At 37.1% G+C, this 27,787-nt stretch overlaps 2 protein-coding genes and 1 long non-coding RNA gene across 3 annotated transcripts; 1 reads left to right on the top strand and 2 right to left on the bottom strand.

Annotated features, from left to right (window-relative positions):
- The first annotated feature begins 167 nt into the window (after positions 1–167).
- On the top strand, positions 168–27,405 carry LOC121408236 (calpain-A-like). Its single transcript, XM_041599632.1, has 11 exons — positions 168–932; positions 3,114–3,245; positions 3,699–3,830; positions 4,728–4,918; positions 5,902–6,073; positions 22,227–22,396; positions 22,984–23,064; positions 24,887–24,990; positions 25,609–25,737; positions 26,470–26,609; positions 27,115–27,405. Exons 1-11 carry the CDS (start codon positions 447–449, stop codon positions 27,346–27,348), a joined length of 1,971 nt encoding a protein of 656 aa, XP_041455566.1. The 5' UTR covers positions 168–446; the 3' UTR covers positions 27,349–27,405.
- LOC121408238 lies at positions 8,295–10,667 on the bottom strand. The gene is made up of 7 exons (XR_005969022.1): positions 10,655–10,667; positions 10,097–10,115; positions 9,954–9,973; positions 9,740–9,752; positions 9,570–9,589; positions 9,341–9,353; positions 8,295–8,317 (listed from the first exon to the last, which is right to left on the bottom strand). It is a non-coding gene; the product is annotated as an uncharacterized LOC121408238 (long non-coding RNA).
- On the bottom strand, positions 11,773–16,680 carry LOC121408237 (sperm-activating peptides-like). Its single transcript, XM_041599634.1, has 7 exons — positions 16,365–16,680; positions 16,060–16,126; positions 13,980–14,156; positions 13,024–13,198; positions 12,512–12,550; positions 11,966–11,978; positions 11,773–11,811 (listed from the first exon to the last, which is right to left on the bottom strand). Exons 1-7 carry the CDS (start codon positions 16,548–16,550, stop codon positions 11,788–11,790), a joined length of 681 nt encoding a protein of 226 aa, XP_041455568.1. The 5' UTR covers positions 16,551–16,680; the 3' UTR covers positions 11,773–11,787.
- Positions 27,406–27,787: the final 382 nt, after the last annotated feature.

Genomic DNA, 27,787 nt, shown 5'->3' with positions numbered 1-27,787 from the left:
CTTATTTTATTCACTCATCTTCCTCCCCTCTTGCTTGCCTTCCTTCTTTTCTCCTCTCTTCCCTTTTTCTTTTTTCCTTTCTTTTCCCCTTTTTTTCTTTTTTTTGCTCCGCCAATAGGGGGGGCCCGGGCCCCTCGGGCCCCCCCCTGGATCCGCCTATGAGTACCATCCCGGATTGTGGACTGTTCCCCGGGGACTGTTGATTATCATCAGAGGAAGAATCATAATATGTAAGAGATCTGAACTATATGATGTAGTATCATAACTGGAAACATATAGGCCTCCGCTACAAGTTCGTATTTAGCTGGTACTTCTGGCGCTTTAATTCGTAATACAAACTATGACTTTATTTGCCTTGTTGTGCCGAAATTCATGATGATCATAAAACGCAATTGCCAAATCATATATTCTTGGGAATGTGATTGATTGCAACAGCAGCGATAGATATGGGTTCATTACCGTCAGTCTGCGGCAGTGATACAGCCGCAGTGGACCCTAGAGCTCAACCGCATCATCACCGCCAACCAAGACAACGCCCATTACAAGCCAGAGAAAGTCAAGATATCCTCGCCGGTCGACCACCGCCTCCACCGTATAGCCGCAGCCAGCCGAGCACTAACCGTGGTTACGTCGACAATCCTTACGATAGTTACCGCGATGGCTACCCGCAACGCCCACCTGGATTCAAGCCGGCCGAACCACCCCCTCCATATACATCACCCCTGCATTCGAACCGTATCCCTGCTCAGCCTCTGACGGCGGTCACTGCTAGGTCTAGCGTGGTCAACGATCCTGGTGACCTGTGGTTGTATTCAGAACAACCGCCATCGCCCATTGACAATAGCGGTGATGAGACCGTGCTTGAAAACGGGGATGATGTCGAAGATTTCGCAACGCATCCAGATGGACAGCTTGTTATTACATCTGATAAGGTAGACCCCAAAATACAATTGTGATGATGGTGATGACGGTGATGATGATGATGATGACGGTGGTGGTGGTGATGATGATTATGATATGATGATGCCGATGATGATGATGCATGATGTTGATGATGATGATAGTGATAAGAGATGGTGATGGTGATGATATGGTGGTGTTGATGAGATGGTGATGACATGGTGGTGGTGATGATGAGATGGTGATGGTGATGATGGTGTTGATGACGTAATGATGAGGGTGATAATGATAATGGTGGTGGTTCAAAGCTGCTTTTGTTCTTGATGATGCATATTAATGGTGATAGAGATGTTTGTGGTGGTGTTGCTGCTGCTCCTGATGATGTTATGATTATATGTTATGTCAATGATAAAATTATCAAACGAAAGAAATGGAAAGTTTTGCATCATAGTAATTAAAAATCTAGGTGACTGATGAAAATTTTCATTGAGGATGTGAAAATACCGTAAGCACTGTCAAATTGATAATAATGACCGAAACTTTTTGAGGAGAATCGCGCAACCCGGTGCCTAAACATGTACGAAGTGGATACACTTTAGAGTGATAAAATCGATTAAGGACATAAATAAATGGCAAAGAAATCACTATATTAACAAAAATATTTTGATTACCTTCAACGTACATGAGGACTCATGTTCAATAGCATTGTTAATAATAAAGAGTATATTATGGAATGTAATACAGTGTATAATTCAGGGCTGGATCCGGGATTTTCCAATAGGGAAGGGGGCATTTTTGTACAGACAAAAAATAACAAGCAGCCCCCCCCCCCCTCAGAAAAAAGGTCTGCACTCCCATTTAATATTACCTGAAAAAAAATTGACTGGAAAAAAGGCAATCAATTACGTAAACCAGACATCTTCCTATAGCAAATATTTGTCATATACATGTAGCTCTCAAGGGGGATCAGGAGTGGGGGTAGGAGGGGTCACGGGCCGGATGTCCACCAGATCCGCCACTGGTAAACTCGATAGAATTTGTAAAAACTTTCGTAAACCCCTTAATGTAATTTACGATTGAAATGTTATCGCGAAACAAAATAGTATTCATAAACAAAAAGCCCATTCTGATGTAAGATAATATAATCGAAGAAACAAGGCAAAGAGTTACAGATAAATTAATTTCTGAACTAAATTTTCTTCGTTACGCACGAGCTAAGCAGCATTGATTTCATATTGTATATGAATTTCGTAAATTGGCATTTTCTGTAAATTATCTAAATGAATGTGCATTAAATATCTCATCAAACATGCATATACGCTTCTGTGCCATCATGAACCATTAATGGTATTTTCTGGAATTTCTACATGACATCACCTAATTGCATGGAACGTCGCAACATCTGAAGTTTCCCAATTCGTTAAAGGGGGCAGCCCCCCGTGGCGCCGCTCACCGATTTTCGATAATCAAACAATCAATAAATGATATACTGAAATCAGGGAGGGGGGGTCATCATTATTTTTGTCCGACAAGTTGTCAGATCTGACAACTTTTCTGGATTTTGATTGGCTGAGAAGCACTGTTACTATGGTAACTGTCGGATAAAATGGGACTTGTCGGATAAAACGTCTGACAAGTCATTTCATGAAATGCTCCCCAGGTTTCAATGTAGCATTGGTTATCTTTCCGCCATCTACTCGGTGAACATTATGATATTTGAGTTTATCTACTGACATGTTTTGGATGAGAGTGTAATTATAAAGCCTACCTATCGATTTTCCGAATCAAATTTCCAAATGAAAGGGTCGACATTCATTTGCACAACGGATCGATGAGATATCAATAATTTTTATGCCTCCCCTCCCCTTTATCTCTCTATTCTCGATGCTCTCTATTGTTTATCTCTCCCACCCTACTCGATATTCCCTTCATGTTCCGTATGTGCCTCCTCCCATGTCTACTCCCCCCCCCCCTCTCTCTTTCATTGATGTCCCCCTTTCCTCGTCCATCTTACCCTCCACTAATTTGTCTGCCTCTCTCCCTCTCTTTCTTGCTTACAAATTTCATTTTTCCCTTTTCCCATTAACCCACCTGTTGATTGTATCCCACACACCCCCTTTACCCCTTCTCCTCACCCATCTCACTCTAACCCCTCCCCTTTTCGCCCTCCTTTCCTGCCTCACTCCGTCCCACCCTCTCTGTTCCACGTACAGGATTATGAAATACCCGCTAGCTGCCTCAATATTGACGGCTTATTCGAGGATCCGGATTTTCCAGCAGAACCGGAATCAATTTATTCTGACGGTTCTCGGGACACAAGCAACATCACTTGGATGAGGCCACACGTAAGTCGTCACCACCCCCCCCCCAAAAATATATAGGGCGTATTATTCGAATGAATCAATCATTAATCAAGCATTAGGACTACAATTACAATTTTTATTCATCATGAAAATTAAATGCAATGTGTTGGAGAATCATTGTAAGTATGCTAAAATTTCAACCATTTGGCTGCCATGCATGCACTTGAATTTGTGAAATAAAGTACCATTGTTGAATTGAACTGAAAAGTATAAAAGAAAGTTACACACCGTTTTACTATGTTTTTGCGTGATCTCCCCAAATAGCTATAAATGGTGGGGGTAAATGAGATAATAATGGTGCACTCACCAACAACTTATTTATGTCTACCTATGGTCTAGAGCTTCACGTGAAAAGAAAGTTTGCTTTATCATGTTTATCATGCAGAGTACAGTGATCAGTAATTTTACGTTCTCTTCCATTGTTTTTTTTTTCAGGAGATCCGTCAAAATCCTTGTCTCGTCGTTGATGGTTTCAGCCGACAGGATGTTGTACAAGGAAATCTTGGAGATTGCTGGTTTCTAGCCGCTCTCTCTGCCGTTGCAAAGATGCCCGCTCTTATTCAAAAGGTAAGCGATAGTCCTCACTAGCGTACATGACAGGGGAAGAAGGGATGTGAAGTGTCGACCCCCCCCTTCTGACAAATTTTGCCTTGCTTTTTATAATTTTTTTTTTACCTTTTACCTCTTCTTTTTTTAGTTGTCAGAAATTTTTATCCCCTCTGGCTCTACCCGACGAGATTTTCCGGGTACTACACCGATAGCCCTTATATAGTTCATGTGTAATTATGTCTATAATGTAATGAATACCCCCCCCCCCCAAAAAAAAAAAAAAAAAAAAAAAAAAATCTGAAATGTCCGGCATTTGAAATATAAACAGATGTATCTTGTTAAAGCTTATACAAGTGTTTTGGCTTACGAAAGAATTATTACCAAATGAATCTTAGACTGGACCAAATCTTAGTAATCTACTTGCCCCCCCCCCCCCCTCTACCTGATGCGATTGAGTTGGAGCCGTTTCATATAGAGAACTTGTAGTTATGGTAATTTTACAATTATGGTAAATACCATGGAGACAGAGTTCAGCAACCAATCAAAGAAATATTAGTATGGCAGAGATCATAATTGCAAAGTTACCAGCATAATCGGAGGTCTTATAGTGATCAAAATGACCCCTGCATGATCCAAAAATGCAATAACCACCTTTCTCATCCTCTATAATCTCCTTGCCCAAACCTTTTTCATCCATCATTTAGGGGCCTGACTTACTATTTGGATTGGATAAAAATTAAGGGATATAGAAAGTGGGAAGGGAGGGGGAGAAAAGGAATATTGATATAACTTATAGAGAGAGTGACAAGGGAAGGGGAGTACATGAGAGGTGGAAGAGCGATGGGGTCATTTATCATTATTGAAGACAGTCGTATTATAAATCAAAACCTATATTTCGTTTTTTTTACTTTACAGATTGTACCAAGTGGCCAGAACTTCAGAGACGATTACACTGGCATGTTCCGGTTTCGGTTCTGGCGGTTCGGACGGTGGATATCTGTAGTAGTTGATGATCGTCTTCCTGTGAAACACGATAAACGAGTGTTCGCCCGTTCAAGCGATTTCAACGAATTCTGGCCGTCCCTGGTTGAGAAGGCGTATGCCAAGTAAGATATCAAAATTATGTAAAATGAAACTTTGACAAGCAGAGGGCGGGGGGGGGGGCTGCTCTGAAAACTGAATGCCGATGTCAAGCATAAATGAGTTTGCGGTAAAAAAAAGGGTTTTTGTATTGTAAAAAAAAAAAAATTGAGATCATGCAGATGTTACCTCAGAAAATTAAGTTGAATCAATTTCATCAAGGAAATGGTATTGGACTGGACTTGGCACATTCAAGAAAAAGGGTGGTTTTGAAAGGCTGGTCAATGGTCATTCGCGGGGTCTTAAGGTATTTCCCAAATGCCCTTTTTTAAAGATTAGTCAAAACGTGTTTAGGGTATGCTCTTTCCAAGCTTTTTCCGAGGATATATTTTGGCGATAAATATATGTAAATTAAGCCCGCAAAAAACTTGTTCCGGGGTTTGTTTTGCACACAGAGAAAAACCCGTTTAGAGGGTGTTTGGAAATTACTTGGTCACGTGTGTGTACAGCAATAAATGCCCCGGCACCATTAAGTACTCTTTATAAAGTTTTAGAGCGATGGGTTGAAAAGATGTTAATACTTTTTTAAACATCTTGTTTGAAAGGTTAAACATGTTTAAATGTTTGGGTAACTTGTTTAAAATCCCCATACCGGGGCGGGGTCCAGACTGTTTTGCTCTATAAAGCCACAGATGCAAGGACGTATAGGCTGGTTTGAGCATGGGGTTAATCTTGGAAAATCAGGTGTTAGGAGATGGGTAGAAAGTTCGTTTTGCATGCCCGATGACGGAATGGGCGGTTGCACTTACACCAATGGCAGACCGTGAACCGGAGATGATAAAGCATTGGAGGGGCACTGTATTGTTGTGAACAATGCTGTGCCCATGGTGCCCCTGAATGCTTTTCTCCTCCAGATCACCTGTCCATGGTGCACCCCAGCCTACACCCTTGAGATGACTCTGGATTCGATTCTGAATGTTCTTTGGTTTGCTATGTCCATTCCTTCTAGATTACATGGGAGTTACAGTGGTTTATCCGGTGGCATGGCGGCAGACGCATTCGTGGACTTGACCGGAGGTTTAGCAGAGGTTTACGACCTCACTACTGATGACCCGGATGAGGTTTATGGCATTCTCTATAGGGGAACCCGATCGGGAGCATTCATGTGCTGCTCGAGAAAGGTAAAGGAACACTTGCTGTTTAATAATCAAGCGCAAATTGGTGCCATCTTGTTTAACGGTTTATATCTTTATGCGGGGGTAATGATTTCCCTTTTATTGCATGAAATGCTCAAAGTTATGTGCAAAAATTGCTTAAATAAGCTATTAGCTCCTTTGTGATATTAATATACCAGTTTTAACCGAAATTAAGAATTTTTTCATGCTCATGGGGAGAAACGAGAAATTGTTAAAGAGCAGTGAGGCGAGAAAGGATCTGGATGAGATATGAAAAGGGACAAAGGTCATTAACAATTTAAGAACTTAGAGAATGCTTTGGAAATAACCTTCCATGATCTTTGGTGAATCGAAACTGGATAATTTCGTCCGTGACATTTGCGATTTTTCTTCAAGTTTGAGGACGAAACTGGTTGGATTCAATTCTACAAAGACCCGTCAGGTTTTCATTAGGATGTGTTCTATGATTCTGCATCGCGGTGTGAAAACTTGAACGGGGTGAGTCAATGAGGGAAGGCATATAGAGAAGAGTTGATGGTGCGTTAGGGTATAGGATACAGGATCGAAAAGAACCAAAAGGCATGCTGAGAGGCGAAAGGGGGTAAAGAGAATTGACAGAGAGAGAGCTATAAGGGGGCTAGAGATGGGAAGGATAGCAGTGGAATCGGAAAAGGGGAGAGGAGTGATGAGGGAAGAGATGAAGATGTCAGTGTATAACAGTTGACCAGAGATAAGGGGAGGAATCTTTGCTAGAATTAGGGGGAGAGTATTTGAAATGGGGGTTATAAGGGTAAACTGGCGATTAGTACACTGCCATCTACTCACAACATGGTCTATACCCTCAGACTTGTATCATTCCGTTCAACATTTCATATAACCATCATTGATCCAATCACAGTTGGTCTAATACCAATATTCTTTTCACTTTTAATCGCTTTATTCATATAATCTCTGCTGCCCATATCTCATGATATCATTCAATACTATAGTCACTTCAAAACTTTTGCATTTTGCTGTATTGTCTATTCTATCAAGATTCATCTCGCACATAAACCTGTCTTATCGCTCTCACAGAATGAATACTACCAATAACTGCAAATGGAGGAGAGTTTAACTGCATTTGATGCTATATATTTAATATGTCATACTTGGATGGTATAGTTATTAAATTTGATTTTAAAATATGGTGATCAAGTTGATGAACATCAAAGAGGCGCTTGAAACTCGAGACCTGCAGAGAAGACAGAAATATTTGAATATTCATTAGGTTGGCTGATGTCACATATCTACGTCACATATCTACTTGTTCTTTTGTACGTTATATGAAATTGGGTCTATTCAATTTTTTCGTCAACTAGAAAAATTTGATTTGACAACCGACTTAGTGGATTAATATTTATTGCTGCAACTTATTTTATTATAAGGGAGACATTATTCACACAAGAATATAAAAAGGATTTTATGATTAAGAAACAGAAAGTGGAGAACTATTTAGTTATTTTTGATTATTGCTATTAAATTTGACGAAATTTGGCATTTTGTTCGGTATGTATTAAGATATAAAATATTCAATCCGGACTATCCCTTTAATGGATAGATATTTAATAGGTTTTGTAAGTTAATATCAAATGCCATATATAAGTGTTTTTTTACCTCTCATTCAACCTTGGGTTACCATTATAGTCTGTTACCATATGCCGCCAGTTCCCTGTGGAAATTAAAAAAACGTGAATAGTGTCAACTCCAATAGAAAGTCTCAAAATACAAGAGAAACTCTATTTACGCTCAAGTCGAATGTAAGAAACTTACTTCAATTCCGAAGGATGTTTAACACCCTGCAGACGGTTAAGGTAAAATAATTGTTAAAGATATTTAACAAATTCGTAATGTCATACTTACGCCCGGGCCGAATCTGAAAGCGAGAGATTATTGGGGAAAAGGTTGAAATCATTGATGTTGCGTGAAATTACTGCTGCAAATAAGAATTCATCTTATATTCACCGTTTATCAAGTTTCGCTTTAATTATTAAAGGTTCTATGTTAACTTAACCATTGCCCTTAGAATTGTAATGATTTAATGGCTGTGCAATACCACATGATTTTAATGATTTTCAATATTCAAGTTTAAATCATGTATAGATTTGGGGTTCTAAAACAGAAAATCGATGAATTTATGCAATTCATTAATTTAAGATGGTTTTAAAGTCTAAGATACGTGCTACGTGCTTACCCTTTGCCAACTATGTTGCCCTGAAAATGGAAAAAAAAGAGACAAGTCAAATTTCATAGTTTCATTTTAATGAAATTCATTTTTTTAATATTTTACTTCCGCCATGACGACAACAATCGGTCCGCCATGACGACAACAAACCGATTGTTATGAATATTATACTTACATCTGGGCCGTATCTAAAAGGGAGAGATTAGAGCAAAAATGAAATTTATACGAGATCTCATGTCTATTTCATATTATATTCCCCGTTCGCCACAGCCCTAATTATTTATATCAATTGACCTTAGAATTATGATTAAGTATTATCGTTATGCATTACAAAAGCGAATTAATGATTTCAAAATTGCAGTTTACATCATGTATAATATATAGATTTGGGGTTCTAGAACAGAAAAAAGATATATGAATATTATTTATTCATGCAATTCAATTTAAGATGGTTTTAAAGTGCAAGATATGTGCTTACCCTTTGCCAACTATATTGCCCTGAAAATGAAAAAAAAAGAGACAATTGAAAATTTCATAAGTTTGATTTTAATGAAATTCATTACCCTCCTACCTCACTCCCAAGACAACAAACTGGTATCGCATCAAATTGATGCCTGCCCAACAAATTCGTAATGTTATACTTACACCCGGGCCGTATCTAAAAGGGAGAGATTGGGAGCAAAAAATGAAATATTTGTTGCATTAAATCACTCCTGCAAATTATATTATTTGATCTTGTATTTTGTATTTAACCGTTTGAACTCCATCGCCCTAATTAATATCATTCAAATTGCCCTTAAAACGCGATTTAATGATTGCAATATAAGAAAAAATAAGATTAAGCTTTCGATGAAATTATGCAACTGATTAATTAAGATTTCAAAGTGTAAGTTAAGATTTCAAAGTGTAAGATATGTGCTCACCCTTTGCCAACTACGTCTCCCTGTAAAGGAAAAAAAAAGGACATTTAAAATTTCATAAGTTTGATTTTAAAATAAGACTATACTCTCCCATCTCACACCTGTTCAACAAATTCACAATGTTATACTTACACCCGGGCTGAACCTAAAAGGGAGAGAACATGGGGGGGGGGATAAAAAATTGAAATATCTTGTTCTAAAATTATTGTCTATTTAATCAAATGTTTCCAAGTCCATGCCTTTTTAGTGAAGGTTCGATATCATCTAATTTAACCTTGATTTACTAAATGTGATTTTATGGATGTACAATAATTCAGTTGAAATCTTGTTTATAGATCTGGGGTTGTAGAATGTTCCTCACCTTTTGTCAATGACATCGCCCTAGGAGATAACAAAAAAATATATAAAATATATAATTCAGACATACAGAGTACATGAGTACATAAATTTAAAAAACAAAGGCATTTACAATTTAAAGTAAAAATTTAAAATTTACAAAGTTTTGATTTTAATTCGTAATGTTATACTTACACCCGGGTTAAATCTAAAAGAACATTGGGGGAAAAAATAAAAATTGAAATCATTGTTTGGTAGACATTTTAATAACAACTTAACCACTCTAATTAGCAAAGTTTCGACATCATTTAACTTAACCTCAAGCAATACTAAACGTGATTTTAAGGACGTGTAATATTCAAGTTTAAATCATCTCTATAGATTTGGGGTTAGAGAACAGTTTCCTCACCTTTTGTCAATCTCATCGCCCTATAGGAGATAAAGAAAAAATGTAAAACTCTCAATATTAAGACATACAAAATACTTCACTGACGTTGCATGGTAATGAAAGCAGATTTAAGTTGTAAGGATAGTAAATAACTGTACACTTACACCCAAGACGAAGCCCAATCTGTGGAAGTAAATTAGAGATAGAAATATTATATTATAGAGAATAGAAAAGCTTTGCAATTCAATTTAAAATGATTTTAAGTGCAAGATATTTGCTTACCCTTTGCCAACTATGTTGCCCTGAAAATGAAAAAGACAATTGAAAATTTCATAAGTTATTTTAATGAAATTAACTACCCTTCCACCTCATTCCCCAAGACAACTGGTATCACATCGAATTGATGCCTGCCCAACAAATTCGTAATGTTATACTTACACCCGGGCCGTATCTAAAAGGGAGAGATTATTGGGAGCAAAAATGAAATATTTGTTGCGTGAAATCACTCCTGCAAATGAGATTATTTCATCTTGTATTTAACGTTGTCAACTCCATCGCTCTAATTAATATCATTCAAATTGTCCTAATAACGATTCAATTCCATTATGCAGTTTAAATCAGAGTTGGGTTTCTAGAACAGAAATAAGACTAGAACAGAAATAAGAAAACTTTCGATGAAATAATTGCAATTAAGATGTTTATAAAGTGTAAGATGTGCTCACCCTTTGCCAACTACGCCACCCTGTAAGGAAAACAAAAAGAATTTGAAATTTCACAAGTTGATTTTTTTTTTAAAATGAAAACTCATTATCCTCCCATCTCACTCCCTCCCCCACGACAACCAGATAGCACATCAGGCACATGCCTGTCTAACAAATTTGTAATGTTATACTTACACTCGGACTAAACCTAAAAGGGAGAGAACATTTGGGGGGAAGAAAATAAAAAAAAATTGAAATCGGTTAATACTGTGAAATCATTGTTGCAAATGGAATATCATGTCCATTTAATTCAATACTCATTTGCCAACTCTATCGCCACAATTAGCAATTGTTCCGACATCATTTAGAATCTGCTGAGGAGGAATGTGAGCAGAGGGTTAAATTCGTAACTATAATTTAAATTTACATAGTAAAAATAAAATTTTAAACCTCGCTGTTACGATAATAACTTTGCAGTAGTAATTTAACAATTCATTTCCTCCTACTTAAGTTTTCATTACGAAATAAAAGAATGATTCTGCTTTTTTATCTTCGATGAATGGGGAAAACGTACTTTTGTACTCGGAGTTTAATCCCTGAAAGGAAACTTTTTGTAAAGATCAGAATCTGTTACGTTTATTTCTCAAATTTCTTAAATTAAAAGATTTGAAGACAATATACGTACCCCTTGTCGACAATACCGCGCTAGACATGGGAGAAAATAGTTTAAAAATTGGTCAATCATTTTCATGGATAGGCCCTATGGTAGTTTACATAGACTTAAAAATGGGAAAATTATTTCATCGCGTAACTTATTTTTACCGTGCAGCCATATGATATGATTAGGAAAATAGTGAAAAAGACCAAAAACAGTTTTAACAAATTACTTGTTTTAATTAGATTTGATCCATACGATCAGTATTATTCTTATAAAGATAATAAGGATAAAACGGTTAACTTACGATCGGACTGACTCTGTAAAGGGATTTAAGGTCGGAAAAAATATTTCGTTTTTATAAATTTGATGTTAAACAAAATAATTTGGATATAGACTTTCATCAGACCCGTAATTCAAGAATAATTATACAAAGTATGAAAAAAATGTTAAAAGATATCGAAGAGTCTTAAAAAACAGAAACATCTAACCAAAGTACTTACCCCTTAGTCACTACAGCGCCCTAAATCAAAATGGGAAAATTTAATAAAAAATCTTTATTTTTCGAGGTAGAGTATGAACTTTTGTGTGACTGTCCATTTATAGAAATTGTTTATAAACAAATTAAAAGTGTATGGTGTTTCGAGCAATGTAAGGTTTGAAAAGTAAATACTTACAAGGGGCATGGTGCTGTCAAGGAAATAAAAAAACATTAAATGCCATCTTAAAACAAAGTAAGGTTTTTATATTAGGAAAGTTGCGAAGATAAACGGACAAGTCCATCGACAAAGTTATTTGAATAAACCAGGAATGATTGAAAATTTCATATTGATGTAAACTTAGACGGGCTAATTTCAGTTACACGCACATCCTGGTCGGTATGCAAATGAGGGGACTGATGACGTCACCCATGCTCTCATTCCTTCTATTTTATTTGAAAATTCGAATTTCTCTTCATTGATCTGTAAACAAATTTTGTTTTCCTCTTGACATGTCCAATTGCTTTTGTTCAATAGTTAACCGGTCATCAAGTTGCTCCCTGTCGAATGTAAAAAATTACTAGTATTGTGTAATTCAAACGAAATGGAACAAACGAGTTCCAGCATTGTGCTTGTTGATTTCTCTATTGATGCAAATTCATATTTTCCGAGGTGGATAATTCGACACCGGTTTTAACTATTTTAGCTACGATTAAATTTTTTATAAATTTTTGTTCCACCTACCCTTTCAAGTACAAGGACAGTGGAGTTTCCATGTAATCCCTATAAATCAAACAAAAATTGGATAAAATATTGTCAGAAATGGGACTATGTTACATTTTAATTGGAATTATTTAAAACTTAAAAAAAGCAACGTCCTTATTAGGCCAATAATTTTGATATCGTCACATACTTTTAATTCTGATTTAATGAAGACTTGATGGTATCCCTTATTTCATGTGCTTATCGAGGTTTACATAATGATTTTAGCATTTAAAATATTTATATATGTCTAAATCAAGGGTTTATCATTCGATTCTATACTGAACAGATATAGCTAATTTGAATCTTTTCCACATTTTATACTAACGGAAGTTCATGTTACACGCAAGAGGCACTATATGTTTGTGAGCACTCATTTCTTACTCTCGTATTATATACGTTATCATAAATTACAGCTCGGAAGTTTTCTTTGTGAAAGCCCATTTTATATGGAAAAATTGATATTCTTAAAAAATAGACAAATCAAAACTTACTCGCTCAATGGATGAGACGGCTTCGTTTGATCCCGATGATCATCCTCGAGTTTGTCCTCCTGTGCATCTGGTTGATCTCTGCAGATAGTTGATTTGATCGATGAGATGGTTGTCGAGTAATCTTTCAGGTAATCGCTCACCATCTGCGAGACCCGTGTCATCGCATCCTTGGTATCTAAACGGAGAAAAAGATACAAAGCTGATAAGTTCCAAGTTGATATGCCGACTAATCATGCTAATAGGGCGGCTACGGAATTATAGGATGAAGCTACAGATCAAAAGATGACAATTTTCGCCTCCTGCAATACGGCCAATATCTTTTTAAATTCTCATTGTGCATTTGGGAATTCCAAGCAAAAGTGGACATTTTCTAAAAACCTATATTGGCTCTATTTCAAATACGGATAAAATTTTTCATCAAAACTCATATGGAATTTCATAAATACAAAAGGCGAACATAAAATCAGTATTTATAGTAGCAATTAAAAATTCACAGAATTTGAGCAATATGTTTCTCAAATATGCATGTCCATTTTACGTCACTCCGTAACCATGTTTATGAATTATCATATCTCATTCAGAGGATCAAAATAACAAATACTTTGAAAAGTGAGTTTCAGCAACTACTGTCAGGTACCATTTCTTTGCAAATAAGTATTCAAATATGGGCGATTTCTTTGAATGAAAAAAAAAATCGTTTCTGAATGTCACTCCGTAACCGTGGAACTGCCCATGTTAAAATATTACAAAATCACATTGTATTACCCTCAAGTTCCAAGTAAAACGTGGCGTTCATTTTCAGATTAAAAAAATCTACATTATTGTAAATATATTTCGCTCGCTCACTTTTTTAAAAATTTTACCCCAGTGTTTTACCCACTAAAATATTTGGCTCTGGTGTACACCACTGTAAGAAAGGATAGTAATATTTTTCTGCTGCCGAGTCCATTACTCACCCGGATCGCTCTTCTTGTACATGACGAGTTGAGAGGTGAACTTCAGATCTTGTTCGAGTTTCTTGGCATTCACGATGTGCTCCTGGATCTGGTCTTGATGATCGGTGATGTACTTTAGGACCATGGAGTATTTGGGAGAATACTTAGCCTTGCATGTCAGCATGCTCATCACATCAACTATAAGAAAGCAAAGTTGCGTATAGTTAAGAAAAAAAATATAGCTTAACTACAAACAGAAACACTGGCGGATCCAGGAAGGGGGGGGGGGGGAATGCAGCCCGTGCCCCCCCTTAGAATCAAAATTTAAATTTAATGTAAAAATGCCATTAAAACGGCTTATGTCGAAAGGGTGGGTGCTGTCGCGTTAGGGTGCGTCAACGCGAACGCGAAGATTCGTCCAAAGCCCCCCCGGTTTGGCCGAAAGGGTGCGTTGGGAGCGCCACGTCGCGTCGCGTTCACTGGAACGCACCCTTTCGTCCAAAGCCCCCCCGGTTTGGACGAAAGGGTGTGTTTGATAATAATGAATAAATACAAATATTTATAAGCTGAATATAAGGTATTTTGTCAAACATTGCCAATTTGCGCGTAAAATAGTGGATTTTCAGTCATTTAAAGCATTGACAATTTGAGGAAAAGAAGAATAATGATAATAATAATAATGATAATAATAATAAAAATCAGATACCCACCATTGCAATAAGCCACTTGGCGCCAATATTTCACTCCAAATTGGAGTGAATAAATTCACTCTTTGGGGTGAAAATTATTATTATTATCAGTATTATAAGTATTATTATTATTGTTATTATTATAAGTATTATTATTATTATACAAACACGCACATATTATTATACACACAACACGCACACATACACAAAAGATACATCTCACAAAATATATAGAGGCAGGGTCTCAAGTGTGAAATATAGTAAGGTAGGGTCTGAAGAGTTAAACGTTGTGAATGCTGACCCGACATCAATTTTGGCCTTGCCCTTCCAGGACACATCTGCCGTAAGTTTTATAATTTGGGGGACATCAAATATCTCCAGGTATACGAATGTTTTCCTTTGTAATAAATACACACCTGCAAAGTATAAAATTGAAGGTAAGTTACTTTTTTTTATTTGAAAGAACCTTGAAATCAGTCATAATTTTTACATGTATCAATATTACACCATAAAACATTTCCACCGAAAAATCCTCATGCAGCATGCCGTCATTGTTTTTTTTACCTTAAAAAGAATGTTTGTGCCATATGATGATTTATGTTCCTATGCAAATTTCACATATCACTCGTCTTTTTTGTTTGTTCAGCTTTCTTATAAATATTTGTATTTATTTATTCATTATTATCAAACACACCCTTTCGTCCAAACCGGGGGGGGGGGGGCTTTGGACGAAAGGGCGCGTTCCAGTGAACGCGACGCGACGTGGCGCTCCCAACGCACCCTTTCGGCCAAACCGGGGGGGCTTTGGACGAATCTTCGCGTTCGCGTTGACGCACCCTAACGCGACAGCACCCACCCTTTCGAAATAAGCCCATTAAAACCGGAGTGTGCACCCCCCTCCTTTTTTGAAAGACCCTTTTTTGCTTGTCAAATTTTCCTCGGAAAAATATGCCCCCTCCCCCTTTTGGAAAATCCTGGATCCGCCCATGAACAGAGGTAAACATTACGACAGTCGTATTCATTCTTCATTTAGTACTCTATTCATACTCTTTATTCACGTTAATTTTTTATTTAAACGATATATTTATTCAAAAATATGACAGAATGTTCTTGCAACTGCCTCATTTTGTTAGATGCAAAACTTTAATTGGCCGTGGCAAAATGTGTCCCATCCTATCATGCCCGTTATTTTGTATATTTCTTACTCGAGAGTGAAGAAAATACTTTCAAAATATACCTCTACTTGATTGCAATCAAACGAGAACCAAATGAAAATTGGTTAATACTTTGAAGCATGAGGGTTAATCTTCAAACTTTTCTCTTCAAAACCGTAAGAGATTTCGTGGTCAAAAGTAATGCAATTTTTGTTTTGATGGAACCACTTCCCAAAGATTTAAAGAAGGGACACTTACTTTTCGGGACCGTAGGTTGTGGAATGGAAACCTGTTCCTGGATAGCGATGCTCACAAGGTTTATCCACTGTGAGAGAGAAAAAATAAAGTTTTAAAGAAAATCCTTAGCTGATTGACATAGATGTCCGCTTTATTTTATGCCTGCACATTCCGTATCTTTGATTTGTTTGAAAAAGTCATAATTGAAAACAAATATTAGGCCTATTAAGTTAGACGAGGCCTGTTCCTTCGAAATGGCATTGTTGGAGGTACTGTAGCACACAAAAAAGTGGTAATGGAACGATTGAAATGTTAAAATGATTTACCGAAGATTCCAGGGATGAGAGCGAGGTGTGTAGAGGCGAGAGGGACTCGACAATGGCCATGTGAGCAATGCTCTCAAGGTACTTGCTGGTGTCTGACAGGCTGTATGACGTCGAGTCCTGGTCGGCGATGATGGGCTTGCCGTAAGCCACAGCCAAGAGGACCAGTAGACAAGCAATGGACTTCATCTTGAACCGCGAGATTTTCGGTCTGCAGTTGGTCGGGAAATTCGACGAGAAAGCTCGGTACGGATGTTGGAGTCAGGGGCGAGTGGCAGCTCCGACAATACGCGTGCGAAGAAGAAGTGAAGAAGGCGCCACGAGGTTCTTCATTTATACCTTCCAACATTCTTCGGTTGGTTACACTCGAGATGTTCAGAGCTTCTATGGAAAATCCCCAAACGGGACAAGAATGTAGCTTTATTGTTGTGTGCTATGTCAGTTATTGGGACAATTTGCAACTGAGAATCTCCCTAGGACAATCTGTTATCCATAGTTTCCTTCTTGAACAATCGCTACAGTGCTCCATTGGTTCCATGCAATGTCAGGAATCAAGGGTAATCTGCATCTTCATGAGATTCCGCAAGAGTTTACAGTCGCGTTCACACTGGGATGTAAGTTCTAATAAAATAAGGGCTGTCATTATGAACAACTTTAATCTGACGGAAATGAAAGCATTCATTAAAAAAATATTCATTCATTTAACTGTGGTTAACTTGCAGTGATGTAATGAAGTAATAAAGGAATTAAGCTTAGAACTGGATTGTCTCGATTTTACCCTCTCATCTGATTAGAAACTAGAACAACGTCACTGACCGATTGAGTGTTGTTTTTTTTCATTGAGTGAACAAAAGAGTGTTGACTGCCAGGGATTTATTATTTTTGTGAATGATGGCCATAGCAACCGACCGTATCTCTGTTGACATTAGATTTAAGTTTCTTGTCGTCATGTGATGCCCATGCAGGGTCCTGAGAATAATTTTTGAAGAGGGTGTGCTGGTTCGAAGAAAAAAAGTGACTATTAAGCCCCCGACCCCCCCCCCCAAAAAAAAAAAAAGGATTTTGCTCTAAAAATATTGGGAATGTTTCGGCACCTCCACCTCCCAGAGCCATGGTGACAAAACGACCCAGATTACAGCCTTTCACACGGTAAAAAATTCGTAGTTTGAATGATGATTCCAGTGAAAATTAAGGCTAATGAAGAAAATCTTTAGCACGTGTGAAACCAAACTAGAACGTGATTAGAATCACGAACAGTAATCACAGCCACGAATTCAAACTCTACTCCGGAGGTGAATTCCAGTCAACTTTCACTCAAAGTACGAATTGTGCGTGTGAAAGGCTGGACCTCCAAAAAATCTTTGGGGGCGGAGCTTACGTGACCTTTCAAGCACTTGTCTTCTGTAGATTATTATTGTCATGCAATCGGGAATCGAATCACAGTTTTCGAGTGAGCGTGTGAAAGGTCCGATGACTCTAAAGACGAATTGCAATCGTCATTACAATGGTGCTTCAAGATTAACGTGTGAAAAGGCCCTATGAACCAACTGAGAGAAAGTTTGCAATGTTCAAACGAAGGTTTATTTTTCCCATTGTAATTTGCATAAAATGACAATCATCCAATCACAGATTGACTCATCTTGATTCTCAGTAGGGTCCATGACCTGGCGGTTGTTAGGAAAGCCCCTGTAGCATTCCGGCGATCAGTGACCTAAAAAAGTGGTTTACATTTTATGGATGCTCTTTTTCGAGAACCTAGAAGCGAGGTATGCCCTACTCCTTGTCCAGTCCAGTCATTTTAACTTTTCACTTGGAACAAATTGCAACAGAATTTATTCCAATGCAGAACATTTCTTTGAGGTCCTTAGAAGACCATACCAAAAGTCCCAGAAAATCCGAATAGGGGAAAGTGTTCTAATTTGCATAAACACGATGGGTAATTTTGGTCATATTCGCTCATTAAGTTTACGTAGCAGACGACGCTAGTGTATACTATGAGCTCAGACCCGATTACAAATCATATCAATTCCGGCCTCTATATACTATAAACATTGGCTTCCTCAAACTATCGCTATATCATAAATATCAGTAAGCAAAGATTTATACCACAAGAACATTGCTACTTTTAACATTAAATGCATAAATTCGATTCTGTTTAGACTGTATTAATTGTTTAACATGAAAGGGCCTAGGCACGGAAACTATCAAATGCTCGTCACTTGACGTTGTACATTAAAATAATGGCATTTCCTGCTTGCTCGATCTCAGAGTTCAAGAGAAAAATAAGTTGTAGCTATTAGACCTGCCACATCCTATTATACTATACTATTAAAGTATATACCGAAGTCACACCTTTTCCGTATTTTGCTAATTTATGGGAAGATCTGTCAATTTGTAGCCCCTGAAGAGGGAAGGGGTCGATGCGCTGTATTTTGCCAATTTATGGGAAAATCTGTGAATTTGGAGCCCCTATAGAGAGGAAAGGGGTTTCAAATAATAAAAGTGACATAACCATATAGCAGAAATGCCTTTTGCCTGAATAGCCGGGGGGGGGGGGTGGTCAAAAACTGCGATTTGTTTTAAGAAAGGGAAAATAAGCAAAAAAGGAAAAAAAAGTGGAGAGACTTCGGGAACCCCTGAGGGGGTAGGCTTTGCTGAGCCAGCACTTCTTTGCTGTAGTTGAATCTCAATGAAAGAGGTTTGCCATAGAGCAGAAAGAACGTTTTGCCTCAATAGGGGCTCCAAATTGGCATATTTCCCCATATATTATAAATAAAATAAGGATAAAATAGCAAGATGGGTGGGGAGACTAAGGGAACCCCTGAGGGAGTAGGCTTTGCCGAGCCAGCACTTATTTATATGTAGCTGATAAAGGAAAAAAAATTATCTCAAAGTGGTTACGAAACAATAAAGGTGGTTTGCTATATATATATAAAAAAAAAACATTTTAGCATCAATGAGGGCTCCGAATTGATAGATTTTTCCATAAATAGGCATAATATGGAAAAGGGATGGGTGACTTCGCCAAACCCATGAGAGGTAGGGTTTGCTGTGCAAGCACTTCTTTTTACGTAGCTGATAGAGGAAAATCTAATATTGTTATCTCCAAGTGGTTAAAAAGAACAAAAGTGATCTACTGCAAAGGGAAACGCCTTTTACCTCAATGGGGCTCCAAAATTTTTCCATAAATTGGCAAAATATGGAAAAGGGGTGACTGACTTTAGCAAACCCCGTAGGTTATAGATTTTGCTGTGCCAGCACTTCTTTAATTTTAAATCGGTTTACTTGCAAAGGGGAAACGCCTATTGCCTCAATGGGGCTAAAAATTGCGAATTTTCCGAGTAATGAGAAAAAAACAAAAAGGGGTTGGTGACATCGGCATATCCCTGAGGGGGCAGGATTTGCTGTGCCATCACTTCTTTATATGTAACTGATTGAGAAAAGCCTGCTTTTTTGCCTGTAAGTGATTTCAAGACAATAAAAGTATTTTTCTTTGTAGCAAAACACCGCTTTGTCTCATTGGGGCTCCAAAAAGCACGATATTTTTAATATTTGAGCTCCGGAAAAGGGGTTTTACTTTGACAAGCTATTGCCGATTGTGGGACTATGCTTTGATGTTCTTGAACGTAATTGCATGCAGCATGCAGAGCAATGCATCCTCTAACCTTTTCTAAGAGAGTTTATTAACATAAAAGTTGCTTTAATAGAAAAGGCCCTTTGCCCACATATGTATTTAAGTCATATATACCTTTCTATCGCTATACGTCATTGCATTTACGCGTGTTAGTCACACCAACATAGGCGAGGCAAGGCCGATTTAATCTATTGTACTATCTTCAAAGGCATGCCAGTGATCACGTTGTAGTCGATATCAAAAGTGTGACTAAGACACGGAGGTGTCACTTTATCGCAATATCGCATAATACATTCAGATGTATCAGCCCTTAATCTAAGCAAGTTAAGACATTATTACTGTTATGAAGCATATCAATTTTCTCGTTGATATATCGCCTTTCTTTTCGAATGCTGATATTTTACATTAGCTGTCGATGTTAATGATAAAACAAAAAGATATCAAAACACATACAAATTTTGACCGAAAACATGGAAATTTTGGTATAAATTCTCACATTTTTCGAAAGATATTAACCGGACAGTCCCGGAAACGATTACAATCGATTTGTTATATCGTAATCATAGTGGATTGCGTATTCATTTCAAGATTTTTCCATTATCTGTACAAAAAATATTAAGGAGAAGGCATATCAATTAATTTTGGCAGCCATCTTGGATTTATGCAAATTAGATGCCTTTCCCCTATTCGGAAAGTTTGGGACTTTTAGTATGTTGTACTAGGGACCTCACAGAAATGCATTATTATAAAAAAAATTCTGTTGCAATTTGTTCCCAGTTTGGTCAAGATTTGGACTAAAATGACTGGGCTATTAACCTGTTAGTAATTAAGAAAAGTACTGCTTGCATCCAGTTTGCACATTTTAAATGTCATGCTTGTTGCTTTTTGTTTTGACCGCACACAAATGTTGTTAGCGCTAACAGATCGAGGCACTGTTACAACTAGTAATGTGGCACGATGCCTCACGTTACAACAATGCATTACTTACACATTGAAATAAATGTTTTGACTTCACAATCTGAAAGATGTGACTGGGCTTTCTGTTATGCTAACAACGTTTCTTTGCAGCCGGCGCTGGTTGTCAACAACCTTTGTTTACAACCAAGGCCTAAACTTTGACCAATTGAACGGTCTGTACGTTAAAAACCCCGTTTAGAGAATTCAGATTCCGTATTCTGCTGTTGCTAGGTCAGCGTCAGACAATGAACTAGCATTGGTCGTTGTTTTCGTTTCTTTGTTGTGTATAATATACAGCAATATCTCATATACTTGGAATCGAGTTTGTATACATTGGCTGTTGCTATGTCTGGAAACTCTCTGGTAAGTTCCAGGCTGTCAAGAATTAGATTTGTACCATGCAAATAGAATGATTATAGAAAAAATAAATAATGAGAAAGACGCTGTCAAAAATGGACCAGTTCGTAGTTACTTCATGGGCAATTTTGGTCAAATGACCTTTCATTTCTTTCATCATGATTAGGCAGATTTCAAAGCAAGATATTACGTAAACTTGCCTTACATAGCAGGATGAAGAAATTGAATAGACCAGATGACTAGAATAGTACACCAATGATCACTTAATGAAGGTATTTGTTGCATTCCTACTTTGAATGCATATCTTAGCATGATGCACAACTTGACAAACTGTGAAATACCAGTCGTTCGTGGAAGCATTGTTGTTTTTTGTGGATGTAAATGAAAACGACAATTCAAAAGAATATATGAATAATCAAGACATCAAAATTGGTGCTTATCTCATTAGATTTTCAAGCACCATGTCACTTAAGTACAAATGACCTTCTTCTGATCATGCGTAGAATCTTTTGATCATGCGCAGAAAGGAACTACGAACTGGCTTATTTGGTTACATAACGAAAATTATACTCTGGATTGATTGTCTAACATTCATTCTAAAGATCATGGATTTTATTTCTTTTCAAAATTTTCTTAATATTTAATAAGCATAACCCTTTCACCTACCCCCCCCCCCCCTCTCCCCCCTCCCCCGTTTTATTACATCGACAGTCGTGTCTCATACCACTTTCACACCAAGGTATGGTGGCAGAGACCGTACCCAGCGACCGATCGGACGTGCTTTCACACCGTCAAGCCCATCAGTATAGTTGGGGGTCATTTAAAAACACAAATAATGGCTCATTTAAAATGTTAGCATGGCTCATCAAAAATATTACTGAACATATACATTAATTTGTCTATTTCATTGTATATAGGGTAATTGGCGAGCCAATGAAACCAACAACCTAGGTATAGTTACGGGACATTCTTACGCCATAAACCGGGTTCAGACGGGAGTTCTACAGAACGGTTCCAGGGTTCGTTTAGTCCAGATCAGAAACCCCTGGGCCAACTCGACGGAATGGAAAGGAAAATGGAGCGATAGGTGAGGATTTTTGTCAGCCATGTCATTAATGTCAATGATATGTTTTTACTTTATCAATGATTATAAACAAACGAATAATTCGTCGGCCTTATGCCAAAAGGGCCTTAACTGCTTTTGGCCATTCCGAGATAATGGCGTTTATAAGGGTTTTGGCCTCTCTAATAATCAAAAGTTTGTGGTCGTTTTTTGCTTTTGAAGCCAATTTCGATAAACGTGTTAAGTTATTAAGTTTTACATGAAATGTGTTAAATTTATTATAAAATATTCAGAACCCCTAAAATCGGGTTAAGGCCCTTTTGGCATAAGGCCGACGAATTTTAGTAGGAACCGGTGTAATTGAAAGGGAGGCAATGTCAATATGAGTCTTAATTTCTGAGAGAGGCACATTTTTACAAACCTTGTAGTTTGTCCTAACTCCAGAACACCGGATATTATGCATGACATGGGACGGGCGGAGCTTTTCTTGTTAAACTGAAATACACATAATAAGTGATATATGAAATGCTACAACGGAAAATTTTCAGTTAAACACAACCTTATAATTACGATTATAAAAGACATCTTTTCATTGTGTTTCAATGAAATAGCTCCAAACTTTGGAATAACTTGAAGAACAAAGCTGAGTTTGAGGAGGGCGAGGAGCGATCATTGAGCGATGGTGAATTTTGGTAAGTTTTCTTGCGAGAATTTGCAAGATAAGATACAACTATCGTTACGAAATAATGTTTAAAACCCCAACCCGAGTCTAAGCAATATAGGCGGATAAGTTAGTGATTGAGTAACTTTGTGGAGGTTTCCAAAAATCTGATCTGTGAGGCCTTAAACCGGCCCGGGGGCCTTAACATGCTTTCAATGCACGCGATAATAATGTTCCAGCAGCTGCAAGAGAACAAGATGTTTTTGGACCCTGAATGTAGTTTAACAATCCCTTCAAAATGTTCCCCGTGATCGAGTTTATAGTTTAATATTTTTGTCATCGTAAAACTCCATAACATTTTAACCAATGAGGGATGGTCCTTTCACAACACCGACTGGTATTGTTTTTTAACACGTTGCACAATGAAAACCATTCAAATTGTTTTTGCTCTGATAAATCAATTTTGTTTTAAACTTCCAGCCACCCTCTTTATATCTAATGGTGCGTCCCCTTTCCTACCACTGTCACCATAAATACATTATTGTTTTATTCGGGTTTGCTTTCCTTAACGAATGTGACAAAGACATTTTTTAAATATTTTTAGCAACTACTTACTTTAATTTTGTCAAGCTATAGAAATTTGATTGCTTATATGCTTAGGACAGATAAGTGGGACTGATGTATTTTTATTTGACTCAGTTCTTATTCAATTAGATTGAAGTTTGTAATTTGATTTCAGATCTACCCATTGCTCTGCTATTGTGGGTTAAGTTTATTTATGATGATTGCAAAACATCCAAACATGAGGCCCATGGCGAAATTTGGCTCAATTCGCCATTTGCGACAGAGAACATGTACCATACAATACAATACAATACCATTCAAAATTTAAGATGATCAAATAAATAAGCCCATACACAACTTTTGTATGACTCCTGGAAGTTTTGGTGATCAGTAAGGTTTCAATTAAAAAAAAATCATGATCTTACAGTGAAATGGTGTTTATAAATATCAACGAGGACCTCTAATATTCGGTTTTAGAGTTATAACTTTACCCGACGTTGTAAACCGGCATCATGAAAGTGAAAATTTCATTTCATTTCTACCCCAGCGCTGCCACCGTTGATTAGGAATTCGTTTTAATTCTTGAATAGTGTTGATAGAAGTGAAATAAAAGGTGATAAACTGAGATCAGAAATCAATGTCAAACGATTATCATAAGAGACAAATCAATGGGTTTATCCTACTTTTTTTTTAAAATAAGACTGAGTTCCTATTTCATATTTAATTTCGAACCTGCGCCTTACAGTATTTTAACATTAAAGATGGTTTATTATTAAATCGTAGGCTCTCCGGAAGAAGGCACTAAGAATAATTTTACCGTTATTTCTTATTTCAAATATTGAAAAAGTACATCTGAAACTATCCAATGACGCAAAAGGTATTCGAAATTTCAAATAAAATTCAATATGAACTAATAATATTGAAAAGATGATTTTATGAAAATAATCGTAAAAAATACCCTAAGTCCGTTTTTGCAAGATGCCAACGAAATGCAATTCTGATCTCAGACTTTCACTAATTGTAAGAACAGCAAGATAAAGATAAAAGTACGGCCACTAGAATAAAGAAATACTCAAAATATGTGAAAAGTATAAACGTTTTTTTAGGGGGAAATATCAGAGAAATAATATGGATAGTTTATGGGATGAGGGCCAATGGTACGGTATGATGTGTTCCAAAACGATGAATTAACAATAAACACTATGTGGCACTATGCGCGGAAGAAGTGACAACCGCTATATATATTTCTATTTATTGAGTATCAAAAAATCATTTTATTTGTTCTCAAGGATGTCTTACAAGGATTTCTTATCTGAGTTTACAAAGGTTGTCATTTCAACCGTTGGACCTGACTTTGACGGAGATGGGATACCGGATGTTGTAAACAACACGGGTATGTCTCTACAGTCAGTTCCACCCTATTTCGTTTGTTTAAATAGATGATACAAATTTCATATTGTGTTTTTTATGTTTTATTTGTTTTTTGAGGTGGACAGAATACTTGCAGATGCCAATGAGATTCAATGAATTCAATTCACTTCAAATGGTATTCACAATGTTCATGGAAACAAAGACGTTTACTACATGTATGTGTTGTTTGCTTTTTTGCAAGAAGATTAGGTGTAATAATTATTGTTGTAAAAGAAAATGCAAAATATAATATCAATACATAGGACATAGACAAAAAGGTCACTGAAACAAAAACACGTTTTCAAGCAATTTTCATTTAATAATGGAAGCACGAGATAGCCAACATGGGGCAACAATACGATTGCTGGTGAATTGATTACGGTCTAACGGAATAATTAGCATGATACGAGACACCTTGGGAAATAATCCAATCTTCGGAGTACAGTGAATGTAATTTGTCCCATTGCTTCACTTCTGGTTTTGATTCGTAGTCTTTGAGAAATAATTTCGCCAATTCAACTCACAATTTTGATAACTTAAACGGTTAGATTGTTGATAAGTATACTTTATAAATAGTGTTTCACCTTTCTGTTGTGATCAGCTCGTGGTTTCCATCTCGTAACTCGGACCGGGCAATGGAAGGCTGGAATCAACGCTGGAGGATGCCCCAACTATCTTCAGCAAGGGTACTGCTCCAATCCCCAGATTATTATCTCACTGTTAGAACCAGGTTTGTTTTCAAATTGTATCTTGTTTTTTGAAAGATCATTTTTTTATAGTACTTTTTATGACCAGATAATCCGCACCAATTACTTGTAATTAGAAAGATATGCAGAGACTAATTGCCAAACATGAAATAAAGTACCTGACACAAACTTTCATCATAACATCGCATTGCTTTGAATAAAATAAACAACCATGCAGAGTATAACGCATCTGAGTTTTGAACTGATAAAATTGGATTCTAATTTCACAAAAAGTATTGACACTTGTACAGCAGCGATCAGTTTCTATTATTCATTTCTTGAAAAATGAACGTCGCTGTTTTACGTAAAAAAATTGTTTCTTTATTTAAACCACTATGATTTTTGTTATATAAGGTATTCAGAGCTAGGTTTCTAGCATGTCTATTGATCAGCGTTATGCGTAATGAAAGAGCAGACTTCTTGCACAAAGGTCCTAGGTTTTGCCCCTTACCTTTCGGACTTATAATTGAAGAGATTCATGAAAATTTAGTTATAATAATTTTCCAAGTATTCAAGAAATATAATGTTAAAACTGGGTTTAAAATAAGGCATTGCATCACATCATAAGATTGATAGTGCTTAGTGTCGCCAAAGCGCGCTGACAGGGATAGCAGCTCCAAATTCTTCTCTGTAGTTAGATAATTGAAGATTTTATCTCCACCATTTGCGCATGTTCATTGACCTACAAAATGTACTAATATTTGTTTCTCGTTCAGATGATTGGTATCCTGACAACGGAACGCCATCAGAAAACAGGGGAAAGTGTGCCCTCATTGTCACCTTACTTCAAGAGTATCGGAGAATACGGAACAGAAAACGAACCAAGAAACAGTCTATTGGCTTCCGAATATACAGGGTAAATCTGCATATGACGGTCATTCAAGAAATATCGATAAAAATGATGACTTGTTTAAAAGTGAATTATAAGAGACTATATTAATCTGAGATATTACTAGCGACTACGTTAACATGGTGTATTTGGTATTACTGATTTGCGTTAAAAAGCAATAATCGAACAGATGTGAGGAAACGGGGGAAACGTACGTGATCCAAAATCCTTTTTTATCATGGGTGAAATTTACAAAAAAATATGTCACAATTAGGAGAAATAAAGCGGGCGCCAAACTTCCAATTCTTTTAAATTTCCATTCGTAAAAAAGCCAAACAATTTCTTAGTTTCGTTGTGTAGGATCGTAAACCTAAAATGAAATTATGATGAAAAATTATGGCGGGAATCATTCGATTGTATTACCATTATTATCATTAGACCTTTTTACAGTGCATTTAATACAATTATATTTCTTTTCTTCTCCTTCTTTTCCTTCTTCTTCTTCTTCTTCTTCTCCCCCACTAATTCACAGACTGACAATATCGACCGTCCATTGACTCGAGATGACGTCATGTACATGCATTCAATCGGCGGTTCAGGTGATTACATCAATCACCGAGAGGTAGTCGGTCGTCTCGTTCTCGAACCCGGTCACTATTGCGTCATACCGTCCACTTTTCAAGCCGACATCACGCTCCGCTTCATGATGAGGATCTTTACTGAGAAATCCATCCTTTGTACCGTCTTTCAGAACGATAATAGATGATAATGCTGACGATGACGACGGCTACGACGATGGTGATGATGATGCGGTGGTAGTAGTGATGATGTTGATGATGATGGTGGTGATGATGATGATGATGATGACAACGACGATGATGCATGATGCGGTGTTGGTGGTATGATGATGATGTTGACTAGGAGGATTTTGATTGAGGATGATAATGATGATTATGAGGATGGTGATGATGATGTCATTGATTAATACTCTTAATGCAAAGCAAACAATCACGGTGAAGCAAAATTTACGGGTGATGACGATCATACTGAAAGCCGGCGGGATAAGCCTTTAAGGACAAGATTTCTTTGAATTCCTCTGAATAGAATTGCAATAATACAATATGGGAGATCGCTGAAGAACTTCTCTTGTTTGGCGGTTTATTTCAAAATACATGAACAGCAAAGTGGTAATGTATATGAAGTGT

The sequence above is a fragment of the Lytechinus variegatus genome, chromosome 2 (genome assembly GCF_018143015.1).
Source record: "Lytechinus variegatus isolate NC3 chromosome 2, Lvar_3.0, whole genome shotgun sequence".
In the NCBI taxonomy this organism is placed as follows: Eukaryota; Metazoa; Echinodermata; class Echinoidea; order Temnopleuroida; family Toxopneustidae; genus Lytechinus; species Lytechinus variegatus.
This window is presented reverse-complemented; position numbering and strand designations above follow the sequence as displayed.

Excerpts from the sequence above, each read along its gene's own strand:
- LOC121408237 (XM_041599634.1), bottom strand. The coding sequence starts at position 16,550 with ATGAAGTCCATTGCTTGTCTACTGGTCCTCTTGGCTGTGGCTTACGGC. Across the intron at positions 16,127-16,364 it reads TCTCATCCCTGGAATCTTCG|TGGATAAACCTTGTGAGCAT; the intron begins GTAAATCATTTT and ends TCTCTCTCACAG. Across the intron at positions 14,157-16,059 it reads ACAACCTACGGTCCCGAAAA|TTGATGTGATGAGCATGCTG; the intron begins GTAAGTGTCCCT and ends GCTTTCTTATAG.
- LOC121408236 (XM_041599632.1), top strand. The coding sequence starts at position 447 with ATGGGTTCATTACCGTCAGTCTGCGGCAGTGATACAGCCGCAGTGGAC. Across the intron at positions 23,065-24,886 it reads TTGAGCGATGGTGAATTTTG|GATGTCTTACAAGGATTTCT; the intron begins GTAAGTTTTCTT and ends TTTGTTCTCAAG. Across the intron at positions 24,991-25,608 it reads GGATGTTGTAAACAACACGG|CTCGTGGTTTCCATCTCGTA; the intron begins GTATGTCTCTAC and ends TGTTGTGATCAG.